Consider the following 16,617-nt stretch of genomic DNA (forward strand, 5'->3'; position numbering starts at 1 on the left):
TTTTCTTTCTGGCAAGCTGAAATATGATATGCCAAGGCAAACATGCCTATCAGTTGAGCTATGACACAGACAACACTGCACACATGGGGAAATATGTAAAACAAAAAACAGGAAAAGGAAATTAGGTGACGGTCACAAAACATGATATTGTGATTGGCCAAATAAAAAGTCGCCTCGCGATGAGGTCGCGCCAAAGTCGCGCTAAGTCGCGCCAAAGTCGCACTGGAAGCGACGCTACTTTAGTGGTAGCGGCAGTGTAAACCAGCACTAAAACATCCAGTGTGTGAATACGATCAGGTATGATGTTTTATCGGTCAAGTAGTGTAAGGGTTACGCCCGTCGCCCGCTTCACAGTGACAGACCAAACTCCCCGTTTAACAGTCAGTCAGTCCATTTGCACAACCGCAAACTCCCCATTTGCACAAGGTTGGATACCAAGCTAGCCATGTCCCGTTCCTTGTCCTCACTGACATCATTGAAGGTCTCTTCCTCCACCCAGCCACATACAACACCAAGGGTCCCCGAAAGGTGAGGACAAGCCCCCTGGGATGCCTGCTGTGGCTGGTATTCCACCTCCTCAAAGCCACCTTCCTCCTCTGACTTCTCTTCTTCAGACTCCTCTCTCTGCGTTGCCACAGGTCCAGCAATTGACAACGACAAGGCTGCTTCTGGTGGTGATGAGGACCACAACTCTTCCTCTTCATGCTCATCTACAGCCTGATCCAGTACTCTTCGCAGGGCACGCTCCAGAAAAAACGCATATGGGATGAGGTCGATGATGTTGCCTTGGGTTCGACTGACCACCAGGGTTGTCATCTCCGCAAAAGGACGCATGAGCCTACAGCCATTGTTCATGAGCATTCAGTAACGCGGCCAAAAAATACCCAGCTCCGCAGAAAGAATGAAAGAAAATGAATGTTTTTTTTTATGAAAAATTATCCTGCGGATCGCTTTTGGTCTGTACACAATGAAGCAACGACCTTATCATCTGGGGTGTGCCAACACAATCCTAGAGGTGATCGCTTCATTGTGATACGCAAGCCCCTTCACCACGACAAGGTAACGATCACGAAGGGGAATTGACACATGTATGTGCCTTTTTTTTTGTTTTTTGTTTTTTTGCAGCCACAGTGTAGCACCAGAGGCCAGAAAAATTAGGCATGTACACATGCATGAAAAAGCAGGTATTGTTGCAGCCGCTGCTGTAGCAGCGGCCTGAAAAATTGAGGTTTTAAGGCAGAAAGTGCACTAAAACATTGCGGCTTGAACCGTAGTTGGTGGCGGAGACGTCACGTAAGTCATCCGGCATGCAGAGAATGATTATATACAGCAGCGTGTGGACCATTTTTAGGCCAAGGCATCTCAGTCATCACCAGGCCTTTTTTAGTCAAATGCATCCCCCACTGTCAGTCCCTTCGGGATCCATGCCTCATTCATCTTAATAAACGTGAGGTAATCAAGACTTTTTTGACCTAGGCGACTTCTCTTCTCAGTGACAATACCTCCTGCTGCGCTGAAGGTCCTTTCTGACAGCACACTTGAAGCGGGGCAGGCCAGAAGTTCAATGGCAAATTGGGATAGCTCAGGCCACAGGTCAAGCCTGCACACCCAGTAGTCAAGGGGTTCATCGCTCCTCAGAGTGTCAATATCTGCAGTTAAGGCAAGGTAGTCTGCTACCTGTCGGTCGAGTCGTTCTCTGAGGGTGGACCCCGAAGGGCTGTGGCGATGCATAGGACTAAAAAAGCTCTGCATGTCCTCCATCAACAAGACGTCTGTAAAGCGTCCTGTCCTTGCCGGCGTGGTTGTGGTGGTAGGAGGAGGATTACTTTCACCTCTTCCCCTGTTGGATTCCCGTTGTGCTGTGACATCACCCTTATACGCTGTGTAAAGCATAGTTTTTAACTTATTTTGTAGCTGCTGCATCCTTTGCGACTGCCGGTAATTGGGTAACATATCACAGACTTTCTGCTTATACCGGGGGTCTAGTAGCGTGGCCACCCAGTACAGGTCGTTCTCCTTCAGCCTTTTTATACGAGAGTCTCTCAACAGGCATGACAGCATGAAAGACCCCATTTGCACAAGGTTGGATGCCGAGCTACTCATGTCCAGTTCCTCGTCCTCACTGATGTCATTGAAGGTGTGTTCTTCCCCCCAGCCACGTACAACACCACGGGTACCAGATAGGTGACAACGAGCACCCTGGGATGCCTGCTGTGGTTGGTGTTCCTCCTCCTCAAAGCCACATTCCTCCTCTGACTCCTCTTCCTCACACTCCTCTTCCAGTGTTGCCGCAGGTCCAGCAATCGATGGTAAGGCTGTTTCTGGTGGTGGTGATGGTGACCACAACTCTTCCTCTTCCTCTTCACGCTCATATACGGCCTGATCCAGCACTCTTCGCAGGGCACGCTCCAGGAAAAAAACATATGGGATGATGTCGCTGATGGTGCCTTCACCATGACTCACTAGGTTTGTCACCTCCTCAAAAGGACGCATGAGCCTACAGGCATTGCGCATGAGCGTCCAGTAACGTGGCAAAAAAATACCCAGCTCCGCAGAGGCTGTCCTAGCACCCCGGTCATACAAATACTCGTTGACCGCTTTTTCTTGTTGGAGCAGGCGGTCGAACATTAGCAGTGTTGAATTCCAACGTGTCGGGCTGTCGCAAATCAAGCGCCTCACTGGCATGTTGTTTCGCCGCTGAATATCTGCAAAGTGCGCCATGGCCGTGTAGGAACGCCTGAAATGGCCACACACCTTCCTGGCCTGCTTGAGGACGTCCTGTAAGCCTGGGTACTTCTGCACAAAACGTTGCACAATCAGATTCAACACATGTGCCATGCACGGCACATGTGTCAACTTGCCCAAATTCAATGCCGCCAACAAATTGCTCCCGTTGTCACACACCACTTTGCCGATCTCCAGTTGGTGCGGGGTCAGCCACTGATCCACCTGTGCGTTCAGGGCGGACAATAGTGCTGGTCCGGTGTGACTCTCTGCTTTCAGGCAAGTCAACCCCAAGACAGCGTGACACTGTCGTATCCGGCATGTGGAATAGCCCCTGGGGAGCTGGGGGGGTGCAGTTGGTGTGGAGCAAGACGCAACAGCAGAAGAGGACTCAGCCGAGGAGGTTAGCAAAGAGGATGGAGTAGGAGGAGTAGAGGAGGTGGCAGCAGGCCTGCCTGCAAGTCGTGGCGGTGTCACCAACTCCTCTGCAGCAGAGCCACGCATTCCATGCTTGGCAGCCGCCAGCAGGTTTACCCAATGCGCAGTGTACGTTATATACCTGCCCTGACCGTGCTTTGCAGACCAGCTATCAGTGGTCAGATGGACCCTTGCCCCAACACTGTGTGCCAGACGTGACATGATTTCCTTTTCCACAATAGAGTACAGGTTGGGGATTGCCTTTTGTGAAAAATAATTTCGGCCGGGTACCTTCCACTGCGGTGTCCCAATAGCGACAAATTTTTTGAAGGCCTCAGACTCCACCAGCTTGTATGGTAAAAGCTGGCGGGCTAAGAGTTCCGACAAGCCAGCTGTCAGACGCCGGGCAAGGGGGTGACTCTGCGAGATTGGCTTTTTACGCTCAAACATTTCCTTGACAGACACCTGACTGTGGGCAGGTGACGAGCAGGAACTGCTGAAGGTGAGAGGCGGAGGGGCGGGTTGTTGATAGGGGGCATGGAGGACAGCAGTGGTTGACGTGGCTGAAGATGCTGGACCAGGAGGAGGATGGTGGCTTTCAGTTTGTGTGCTGCTTTTACTCATGTGTTGATCCCATAGGCGTTTGTGATGTGAGATCATGTGCCTTCGCAAAGCAGTTGTACCTAGGTGGGTTTTGGACTTCCCACGACTCAGTTTCTTTTGGCACAGGTTACAAATGGCATCGCTGATATCAGAGGCAGACACACAAAAAAAATGCCACACTGCTGAGCTTTGCAAGGACGGCATTCTGGTGGTGGCAACAGCTTGCGTTGATTGGCGTGCTGTCTGGCTGACCCCGGGTGCCGAATCTACATGCTGTCTGACTGCGCCACTAGCTCCTTGCGATGACCTCCTCCCCCTGCTTCCAACTCGTCTCCTCCTCCTCTCTGTCTCCCCATCTGAACTTTCCCCCTCTTCTTCTGCTCTTCGAGCAGGCACCCAGGTGACATCCACAGACACATCGTCATCATCAGCCGCTTCACTTGACAACTCAGCAAAGGCAGCAGCAGCAGGTACAACATCATCATCATCATCATCACAATGTACGTCCATGTGTATAATGCTGCCTGACTGAGACATATCCCCGTTATCTACATCCTCTGGCACTAATAGTTGCGCATCACTTATTTCTTCCAACTGATGTGAAAATAACTCCTCTGACGGATCAAGTGAAGCGGCTGTGGTGCTAGTGTTGGTGGTGGTGCCGGCGGGCTGGCGAGTGGTAAATTGAGAGATGCCCGAAGCTGAGCTGGAGGAGGATGGTGCATTAGGGTTCAGAGCGGAAGCTGTAGACGATTGGGTGTCTTGTGTAAGCCAGTCAACTATGGCCTCAGAATTTTTTGAGTTCAGGGTCTGTGGTGGCCTCTGAACACTGGGCATTATTCTAGGGCCTAAGGAAATCACAGCACCACGACCACGACGGCCCTTGCGGGGTGGCCTGCCTCTGCCTGTCATTTTCTTTTTTAATGTGTTGTGTACTATGAGTGCAAGGTGCTGTGCCACCCTATAGGAGTGTTGGGCAGTGGGTACAGTACACTCTGTGGACCTGACAGTCACTGGCACTCAGGCAACTGCAATTAAAAAATATATATATTTTTTTTACTTGGCAAGCTGCTGTGCCACCTTATATATCAGTGGTGGGTGGGCAGTGGCACAGTACACTCTCTGTGGACCTGACAGCAGTCACTGGCACCCAGGCAACTGCAATTTTAAAAAATATATATTTTATTTTACTTTGCAAGCTGCTGTGCCACCTTATATATCAGTGGTGGGTGGGCAGTGGCACAGTACACTCTCTGTGGACCTGACAGCAGTCACTGGCACCCAGGCAACTGCAATTTTAAAAAATATATATTTTATTTTACTTTGCAAGCTGCTGTGCCACCTTATATATCAGTGGTGGGTGGGCAGTGGCACAGTACACTCTCTGTGGACCTGACAGCAGTCACTGGCACCCAGGCAACTGCAATTTTAAAAAAATATATTTTATTTTACTTTGCAAGCTGCTGTGCCACCTTATATATCAGTGGTGGGTGGGCAGTGGCACAGTACACTCTCTGTGGACCTGACAGCAGTCACTGGCACCCAGGCAACTGCAATTAAAAAATATATATATATTTTTTTACTTTGCAAGCTGCTGTGCCACCTTATATATCAGTGGTGGGTGGGCACACAGTGGCACTGCAGTGGGCACAGTACACTCTGTGGACCTGACAGTAACTGGCAGCCCAGGCAACTGCAATAATAAAAAATATTTTTTTTTTCAATTTATTGCAACAAGATGCTGTGCCACCGTATATATATCAGTGGTGGGCAGTGCACTGCAGTGGGTACAGTGCACTCTGTGGACCTGACACAGCACTCACTGCAATTATGACAGAGGAAAAAAAAAATATTTTTTAAAATGCAAGGTACTGTGCCTGTGCCACCCGAAATGAGTGTGGTGTGCACACAGTACAGTCTGTGGTAGGTCTGTGGCCTCTCACACACAGCGGGCAGGCAACTGCAGTGTACAATAGATATATATATAGATATATATATAAAGAAAAAACTCTATTACCTTACCAGCCCTTAAAAGGGCTTTTGGGGACACTATATATATATATATATATATATATATATATATATATATATGTATATGTATAAATAAAAAAAATCCTCAATTACCAGCCCTTAAAAGGGCTTTTGGGGACACTAGATAGATATAGATATATATATATAAGAAGAAACAACTCAATTACCAGCCCTTAAAAGGGCTTTTGGGGACGCTAGGTATATATATATATATATATATATATATATATATATATATATATATATATAAAAAAAAAAAAAAACACAAATACCAGCCCTTAGAAGGGCTTTTTGGGGTGCTGATATTACAGCAGTAGTGGACCAAGAACACTGCAAGACCAGGAACACTGACTAACTGTCCCTAGCTTAACAGCAGCAGCAGCAGCAGCAGCAGCAGCAGCAGCATCTCTCCCTACTCTCACTACACACACTGCTTCAGAATGATCTAAGATGGATGCTGCCCTTGCTTATTTATAGGAGGTGGGAGGGTGTGGGAGGGAGGTATGCTGATTGGCTGGAAATGTGTCTGCTGACTGTAAAGTTCAGGGTCAAAGTTTGCCTCAATGATGTCTTATGGGGGGCGGACCGAACATCGCATATGTTCGCGAACATGCTAAGTTCGCCGGGAACTGTTCGCCGGCGAACAGTTCTATACATCTCTATTGATAGATACACTTATACAGTTGCTAGCAGTATTAAGCTCAATTCGAGCCCTGTAATACTGCTATATCCACTGAAAGCGTATCGGCATGCCACATGAACCCAGAGATTCAGAGAAGTAACCAATCAAGATAATAATCATGTACCAAAATGAATATAGTATAGAATTCATCAAATTCATAAACCGTCACATAGGATATGTTGATGGTAACAATAATATGAGGTTTTCTCTGATCTGTAATTTAGTCTAATGATCAGCCAGAGAACTGCCTATCAACTAAGATAATGTCCTAAATCATGACAGGTAAGCAAGTCCTTCCGGTCATGTGGATACACAGACTGCTGAATTCATTCTTGAATCAAAGGATGACATAGGGTGAGGGGAGGTGATCAAGCATTGGATGGAGTGAATATTTTGTCGGTCTCAAATTGATGTGGAGAGTGACAGAAATGGCCTGACTGAGATCAAAGGCGTTTTTTCATGGTAGCAACCAACCATACTGATCATCCAGGAACATAGATAGGACTCTCAATGATATGTAGAGTGTTAAAGGAGAGAGGGAGAGACGCTAAGTTCAAGTTGAACTGCGCAGGCTCGCACCAGTTAAGGTAAACGGTTGGCGGTTAAGTAGGGTAATAATCAAGGTATATCACAGCAGCGAATTTCAACCATAATGCCTACCGCTGTACCGAAGTCCCATACTTTAGGAAAATACCTGGTGTTCACAGCCTTTTCTCGATCCCTGTTGATTTCCTTTAGGTCTCCTTGTAGCCGACAATATCCCAGAAATGGATGGCTGGGTTCAAATACGAGGCCAACCGGCATCGGTAGTGTCCATATCAAAGTCTCTCCTGGTACCTTTTGCTTCGGCTGCAGTCAGCCCCTCCGAGGCACCCGTACTCAGTGGCGTCCACCGCACATAGCGGTTTGAATGCCTGGGCGGTTAAGACAACGGCCAATAGACTGCTCCAATGGGTGTGTGGCCAGCGTGTGACGTCAACGCGTTTCGCATGCGTGACGCACGCTTCTTCAGGTCCTGCCTTCACATTAGATAGAGGTAGATATAGGCGATGCTTCCTGTATTGGTCAGTCTCCTCACAGGCGGAGTGCGTTTGATATCACTCCGCCTGTGACTCACTCAGACTGTCAGGACAGAGCCAGAACTATACAGGAAGCATCGTCTCCGTTCTGACAGCTCAGCTGAGACAGACTCAGCAGCATGCATTGGCTCCGTTCTGACAGCTCAGCTGAGACAGACACAGACTCATCGGCATGCTGGGACTGACCAAATCATTTTGTGGGCTGTAGATTCTCCACCCCTGCAGTAGACACTCTGCAGTCCCTAACGACATGAAACATCCAGAGACCATGTGATCTAGGTTGTTTAGGTTTCTATTAAAACGAGCTCTATACTTTTTTTTTTTTTTTTTGCTCATAATAATGCAATTTAAAAAAAATGTAACATAAAAACTATAAACATTTATCGAAAAAAAAAAAAACAAATTCTCTTTCCTCTCACACTATTTTCATACCGTTTGTTCAGCTGACTGAGTAAATGCCATTTGGAAGAGAGCCAATGGGAGATGCCCCACCCTTCTAATGATAACAATATGTCTTTTCACTATTTTTTTCCTTTTCCATTGTGTTTTAATGTTTGTATTTGATGTACTGTTGTTTATATAAAAGTGTTATGCTGTTATGTATCCAACCTATTCCAGGCTGTCCTATAGTGCACATCTTTCTGTTCTGCCAGCGTTTCCAAGGTGTTGGCATGCAATGTCATAATCGTCTTCAGCCAGCAGGGGACATTCTAAGCTGTGTTTGACCCGCCTTGTGTCTCTTTAAAAGCCTTGATGTTTTGTATTAGTATTATTACCAGGAAATCCTGTAGAGATCTGTCATGACAGCAGTCATACAGTACTTAATAACACGTTTTGTTTGTCTCTATGACTATTTCATACGGAAGTAATATAACACGACACAGAACTGGGCTGGAATCATTGCTGCCAAGGAATTTGCAGCCTCTTATGCCAGCACTATGATTGTTTATTTTCTTACATCTGCCTTTCCTACTCACAGAGCTGTCATGGCATGCACAGTCCAGTAATCACAGCAGCCAACTGGAAGTAATTTAACCAGCCTAAGTAAAGCAGACTGAAATCTGATTGGCTGCAGTTCCTTCTTTGCATCGCCATAATGAATAAGTCATACTACAATGAAGTGCCATGTGATATTTGGTTGTCTTAGACATGCTGAAATCCCTGCTATATCTCAGAGACAGGCAAAAACATGGTTATTCCTTGATATCCAGGCAAGCAATATGTGTGCAATCCATCCTGGTCTATTTATGCACAGAATATTTGGATTGACAAAACAAAACAAAATGTAATTATTATATAGTATGTATAAATAGTATATATACTCACCGGCTACTTTATTAGGTACACCTTTTCAGTTGCTTGGGAACACAAATTGCTAATCAGCTTATCACATGGCAGCAGCTCAATGCATTTAGGCATCTAGACATGGTGAAGACAACTTGCTGAAGTTCAAACTGAGCATCAGAATGAGGAAGAAACGGGATTTAAGTGACTTAAAATGTGGCATGGTTGTTGGTGCCAGTTGGGCTTTGGGGTATTTCAAAAACTGTTGATCTACTGGGATTTTCACACACAACCATCTCTGGGGTTTACAGAGAATGGTCTAAGAAGAGAAAATATCTAGGGAGCGGCAGGTGTGTGGAGGAAAATGCCTTGTTGGTGTCAGAGGAGAATGGCCAGACTGGTTTGAGATGATAGAAAGGCAACAGTAACTCAAATAAGCACTCATTACAACCAAGGTACGCAAAATACCACCTCTGAACACACAACACATTGAAGCTTGAAGCAGATGGGCTACAGAAACAGAAGACCACACCAGGTGCCACTCCTGTCAGCTAAGAACAGGAAACCGAGGCTACAATGTGCACAGGCTCACCAAAAGTGGACAATAGAAGGAATGTTTCCAACACCTTGTTGAATCTATGCTACAAGGAATTAAGGCAGGTCTGAAGGCAAAAGTGAGTCCAACCCGGTACTAGCAAAGTGTACCTAATAAAGTTAGAAAACTGGCTAAAAGACTGTATTCTTTATGGGTGAGTTATGGGTAATGATTCATACTCTGAATGGTCTAGGGTTATCAGTGGTGTACCTCAATCTTTAGTGTTAGGACCCTTACTTTTTAATAAATGTATAATTGATATAGGGTCTGGGATTAAAAGTACCATTTCATTGTTTGCAGGTGACACCAAGCTTTGCAGTGGAGTAATTTCCTTACAGGATGTCTCCAACTTACAAGCCGACCTCAGTGCACTGTTTCATTGGGCAACTATATGGCAAATGAGGTTTAGGCCTCCTGCACACTGGGTGTTTTTACAGCTGCACTCTTTACGTCTAGACGAAAAGAGATTTTTATCTCCTAATACGGAAAGGCTTCTTTACAGTAAGAGCTGTGTAAATGTGGAATAGACTCTGTGGTTCTGCCCAGCTCAGTAGATTGTTTTAAGAAAGGCCTGGATTCTTTCCTAGACACACATAATTTGACTGGATACTATTATGTATAGGTAAAGTTGATCCAGGGAATATCTGATTGCCTCTCGGGGGATCAGGAAGGATTTTTCTTCCTTTGCTGGAGCAAATATATATATATATATATATATATATATATATATATATATGTGTGTGTGTGTGTGTGTGTGTGTGTGTGTGTGTGTGTGTGTGTGTGTTTTATATATTGCTCGAAAAAATTTAAGGGACACTTTTAAATTAACTTGAGTATAGCATCAGGTCAGTTTAACTCCTGGGATATTGATCTGGTCAGGTAATTAGCAGAGGGGGTTGTTAATCCGTTTCAGCTGCTTTGGTGTTAATGAAATTGACAACATGTGCACTAGATGGGCAACATTGAGACAACCTCCAAAACCAGAATGGTTTTACAGGTGGAAGCCACTGACTTTTTCTTTCCCTACTCATCTTTTCTGGCTGTTTTTTCACTAGTTTTGCATTTGCCTAGGGTCAGTGTCACTACTGGTAGCATGAGGCGATACCTGGACCCTATAGAGGTTGCACAGGCAGTCCAATTCCTCCAAGATGGAACATCAATACGTGCCATTGCCAGAAGCTTTGCTGTGTTTCCCAACACAGTTTTAAGAGCATGGAGGATATTCCAGGAGACAGGCAGTTACTCTAGAAGAGCTGGACAGGGCCATAGAAGGTCTTTAATCCATCAACAGGACCGGAATCAGCTCCTTTGTGCAAAGAGGAACAGGATGAGCACTGCCAGATCCCTACAAAATGACCTCCAGCAGGCCACTGGTGTGAATGTCTCTGACCAAACAATCAGAAACAGACTTCATGAGGGTGGCCTGAGGGCTCAAAGTCCTCTAGTGGGCCCTGTGCTCACTGCCCGGCACTGTTGAGCTTTATTGACATTTGCCATTGAACACCAGAATTGGCAGGTCTGCCACTGGTGCCCTGTGCTTATCACAGATGAGAGCAGGTTCACCCTAAGCACATGTGACATGCTGCCTGTTATGTTATGCAGCCTGTAACATCGTTCCACATGAGCGGTATGGTGGTAGGTCAGTGATGATCTGTGGAGGGATGCACAGACCTCTGCAGGCTAGACAATGGCACCCTGACTGCCATTAGGTATCGGGATGAAATCCTTGTCCCCGTTGTCAGACCCTACGCTGGTGCAGTGGGTCCTGGGTTCCTCCTAGTGCAGGACAATGCCCGGCCTACTGTGGTGGAAGTATGCAGTCAGTTCCTGGGGGGTGAAGGAATTGAATGGCCCCCACGCTCTCCTGCCCTAAATCCAATAGAACACCTCTGGGACATTATGTGTCAGTCCGTCCGACGCTGCCAGTTTGCACCTCAGTCTGTTTAGGAGCTCAGTGATGCCTTGGTTCAGATCTGGGAGGAAATACCCCAGGACACCATCCGTCATCTCATTAGGAGCATGCTTTTTGAGCAGTGTATATACATTTTATTTTTTCTTCTTATTGGTTGAACTAGATGGACATGTGTCTTTTTTTCAGCCTAACTATGTAAAGTGGCCAGTGAGTGTTTGTATAAATAAATATACTGTGTGTGTGTGTATATATATATATATATAACAAATGTTAATGAAAAGAAGAAACATTTTAAAGTATTTATACTGTGAAGCTTTTTATTCTATAACATTATAGTATATTACCATCATAACACTACAGTATTATAAGGTGAATACACTTTCTAACAAACACTTTCAAAAATGTGTTACTCATTAGCTTTGCATTATGGTAAAGCGGAGTTCCGGGCAGAAATTTTGTTTACCTAAAAATACCCCCAGGACAGTCAGGGTTAGTGCATTTAAGCAACGATAGCCTCTGAACTGTCCCCGGTTTCACTTACCTGTAAGAAGAATTACTTACCTTGAAAATGTCTTGTCCAGCGCTGCCATCTCAGGTGTGGGCAGCTGAAGCCAGAGCGTCCCTCTTCATGTCCTCGGAGAATGCCCTGCTCGTCACATCCGATGCAGGCGCGTCATCCCTGAACAGCTTCTGCGCATGCCCAGAAGCTGTTCAGCAGGGAATGACGCACCTGCACCAGAAGTGACGAGTGACACCGGTTCAGGTGCATTGATTCCTGGAATCGATGACGCTCATCTCCCAGGAGTCAATGCAAGGAGGAGGTGACGTCGTGGGCCGCGGCCGCAGAGGGAGGAAGAGGAAGGAAGGTAAGTATATTTTCATTAAAAAAAAGGTAAGTGAAACAAAAAAAATGTTTTAATTATCCAATTCTTTTTCAGGTTCATCTAAGCTAGCGGAGGTGCAAAGAAGTTTTTAGGGTGGTACTCCACTTTAAAGTATTGTCTAATCCATCTTGTAAAGGACCTGTCACTGTTTTTCTTCATTTTACAAAATGCTCCATTCATCTTTTTGAATCACCTTGTAAATGTTCTATGGGTTCGTATTAAAGCGGAATTAAACTCTTAAACACCAATGTCCACTCCAGCAATACAACATCCACAAACTCCATTGTTTTCGCTGACATCTTTTTTCTGGCTTCTTCCAGGTTCTGAGACATTTTAAATGGCTGGGCCAGGATGATGCAGCTCCCATGCATTTGCATCTGACTTTGTTCACCCTAACACTGAGGTGTACCCAGAATGCACATTGAGATACACATACACAGCTCAGTGTACAGTCTAAAAATCTTTTCAGAAGAAATGTACAGAAGCCATTAAGGCAGTAAAGACATACCATGTAAAGTGTTGCGCAAACTGTTGGCGCTATATAAATCCCGTATAATAATAATGTCTCGCAAGTTACTAGCAAGTGTTTCAAATTAGTGTTAAGTTCTGCTGTAAGAAATTGTGGGTTATTATTGGTATTATCCTATAATTATTCAGTTTCAGTTTGTTTTTTTTGTTTTTTAAATCTGATTTATTTATTTATTTTTGTCGTTTTAGCTGCAGCCATTGTTGTGCCATGCTTATCCTCAATGGTGTCAACATATGGTAAGTACATTGCTCAACATAAGTAAAATGTAAAGTAAGCCGTTGTTGTGTTATATGTGCATCTGTCAGTATGTATAGACTCAGATAATAAATAGTAGTAATAATACAATCATCTAAAACTAATCCTTTATAAAGTGCATCAAAAAATAAAAATGTAATAACATATGCGACACTGTCATCCAAGTGAAACTAGAAAGTGTCAACATGCATAAATTGCAAAAGTACATAGGTGAATGAAAAAGGCAATAAAATTAATATATCCTAGGCATAATATAAAAAACACTATATACAATATATATATATATATATATATAAAAAAAGTGTTTGTATATATGTACATAATAGTGAGTAAAAATAACTCAATAAATAAATGATGAACGAATGAGTACAGTCCAACAACCATAAAATCAAAATGTATAATCTGCCCAAAACACCAACACCGTGTCTGTAGAGCTCAGATCATCCAGGGGATTCCAGTGAAGGGTAACGGTACAGCATACAAACAGAGTTTAGACAATTGTGTATTTTCAGTCGCATGGTAACAGTTTGGAGAAGGCCCTTTTTTATTCCAGCATTACAGTGCCTCTGTCTACAAAGCCTCCATAAAGGTATGGTTTAATAAGATTGCTGTGGAGGAACTTGAGTGGCTTGCAAAATCCAGCTAAACAACTACTTTGGGAGGGAACTCTCCATAATCCCTGATTCTCTCATGCAGAATTGGAGCAGTGACTTCTGGATTTGAACCGAAGTGCAGGAGTTTTAAGCTTCTACTGAGGAAAGAACATTCTGGTCTGAGACATATTCAGGACCAAACCCAGATACTTCAAGTAATGCGAAAGCTCCATTGATGATTTCTGAGGGTTCAGGATACATCTAACATCTGGACAGTTAGAGATACATTGTCCTTCAGATCTCTTTCTGATTGCTTCTTAACTACAGGTTTCCCAAGTACCCCAAGAGGGGGATACCCCGAGTATTGCAGTGACCCTACAAGGAGGCCCAAGGTAACAGGACTCTGAACCTCTCTGCCCCCCATTCTGGAAATTTGGGGCAAACCTTCATGCTGAGAAAGGCTTCTCTGAGGTTTTGGCAGACTTTTCTGGTGGCTATGGAGCCAAGCTTGAAGGAACCTGATGTGGAAGTAGAGAAAGTGAAGAAATGATGGAGGCGTTTCTTGACATTTAGAGAGAGAGATGACTTGTAAGTCATGTTTACCAGTGGAACACGCCTAAGGAACAGTGTTCTTGCCAACAGTAATATCCTTATTAAAAACAACTAGAGCTGGTCCATAGAGGGGCTGTCCCTCGAAGCCTACTTGATGCAAACACCTATTACAGGACTGTCTAGCACTTTACTATACATATCTCCTGACAGAGGACACATTCAATGAGCAGTGGTAGTTCTATCACTTTTTAGGGATTTTGACATACAGTCGGACATGGTTTGACAAAGTAAAATCACAGCAAGAATTTGGTGCAGGGCAGGACCTGCCAGTGAGAACAGAGTTCTGGAAAGAGCTTCCATGTATTAGTTGGTCCTTTAAAGGTAGGTTCATCCTCCGCTGGTATAATATTTGCCTTCTTAAGGTGAGACACGACTAGATCTACTGACGGAACAGGCAACTCCTTAGCAAAATACTTACTATACAATTACAAAGCAAGCAAGTATTTGAAAACCAAGCCAAAACAAAAACCTATCACTACTCTTCAATTTTACAGTATGTAGAGAAACAACTGCAAAAGAAAGTACAACGGAATGTTCTTCGCAGCCTTAAAGCGGTTGTAAACCCTAAAATAAAAAAAAAACCTGCAAGACAAAGGCATAATGAGCTAGTATGCATCGCATACTAGCCCATTATGTGTAACTTACCTTAGAACGAAGCCCCGACACGGACCCCCGGACATCGCTGCGGGCGCTGCCATGATCCCTCGCCGTCTCTTCCGGGTTTGGCGGCTCCGGCGCGGCGACGTCACTCCCGCGCATGCGCGCAGGAGTGATTTTCCGGCAAGCTCCCGGCAAACATAATTGAAGGTCCCCCCGGACCTTCAGAGCGCATGCGCCGCTCGCGCGAGCGGCTGCATGCACTGTAAATATCTCCTAAACCGTGCCGGTTTAGGAGATATTATTTGTACCTACAGGTAAGCCTTATTATAGGCATACCTGTAGGTAAAAGTGTCAAAAAGCGGGATACTACCGCTTTAAGGGTCCTATATGAACGAAGGATGGAAACGGCCCTGATAGAAGCAAGAGGCAGATCCTCCAACTTCAGCTGGTATACACCACGTCAACAAGCACCAACGTGGCCCCTTTAAACTGGGCGTAATATCAATGGACTGCATCTTCTCATGGGTAAGCTCATCAGCCAAAGATTTTAGTGAATCAGAGTTTCTACAGCTACTGGCTCAGAAGCTTCCATAAGCTGCTGGTAAATCAGAAACAGAATCTGAAATGAACAGGAGCATCCTTGTTCAAAAAGATATATTTAATATAAAGATATATTAATATATTTTCTAATATTGTTTTGTGTTTTTCGCACCTTAAAAACCCTATCATCTACTATACCTTGCTTTTTGATCTAGTTATTCAGGGTGTGGTGCGGTATCTATCTGTTGGTACACTGATCCATATTCAATCTTAATTCAATAAGGAGCATGCTTGTGGCCTCTGGAATCAGTCAGAAAATAACTGGGTAAATTGGATCACAAAGTCCTGCATTAATGTTGTAAACTCAGTCACATCCAACAAAACTAATGGAGGACTCCGAAAAGGGAAGAAACTCTTAAAAGCAGAGGACAGCATGACTCTAGGGTGCAGACCTCAGCACTCATCAGTAAAGATGAGTTTGAGTAATTTCAGATCCTAATCTGAACCAGTGACCGAATCTACCAGAAAGCGATCACCTGCATTGGGCCAATCATCTGCAGCCTAAGCAGTCCCCTGTCCGCAGCTGCACATACATAAGGGGCATGTATACATGGGGCTGTGGGGCAAGGAGTACCTTGGCAGCTTATTATTAGCCCAGTACAGTGACTGTTTTCTAGCTGGCTCGCCCGTGTGGGTTTGGACAAGGATCTGAACTTGCCCAAGCTCATCCCTACTGATGAGTGCTGAGGTCTGCTGCCAAAAGTCATGAGGTCCTCTTTTGTTAGCAGGCTCTTCCCTCTTCAGAGTCGTCCATGGCTCTGTCTAATGTGGCTGGGCTTACTACAGTCATGCAGGACTTTGTGATGCAAACACGTCCAAGCTCACCACTACCTATTATAGGCATGCTCCAAGCAGCCCCCAACCCATAACACAAAGTGTGCTGGGGGCACTCAATGCAGCAGAACTGTTCCTCAGTGCCTAGAAACAGACATATTGCAGCTGCAGTACAACAAGGCATCTAATATTTTTGAAAACTAGACAGCTAGTAGCAGGTAAGGGCCTGCAACGGTATGGTCGAATGATCACAGGTGACCAAAGTTACTGCAGTTAGGCAATAGGAACAGATTGAAGATCACAGTTTCATTTGACCCTTTGTAGCACAAGCAACAGTGGGGAAATGCTTCCTCAACACTGTATGGCAGGAAAGAGAGTGAAAAAAAACAGTTTTTTTTTTTCCCTTTCACAGTGCTAGCACCTTTTACACGGCCATCTGGAAA

The 16,617-nt window shown here is 44.8% G+C and overlaps 1 protein-coding gene across 2 annotated transcripts in view; it reads left to right on the forward strand.

The window, feature by feature from the left end:
- Positions 1-16,617, forward strand: part of MFSD10 (major facilitator superfamily domain containing 10) — a 131,851-nt gene that overhangs the window by 89,322 nt on the left and 25,912 nt on the right. For both annotated transcript variants that reach the window (XM_082259556.1, XM_082259557.1), the window contains exon 11: positions 12,929-12,976. In XM_082259556.1, the coding sequence (XP_082115682.1) occupies positions 12,929-12,976 (48 nt within the window). The remainder of the gene's footprint in view (positions 1-12,928; positions 12,977-16,617) is intronic.

Source organism: Pelophylax lessonae (genome assembly GCF_965119305.1).
Source record: "Pelophylax lessonae genome assembly, chromosome: 1".
In the NCBI taxonomy this organism is placed as follows: Eukaryota; Metazoa; Chordata; class Amphibia; order Anura; family Ranidae; genus Pelophylax; species Pelophylax lessonae.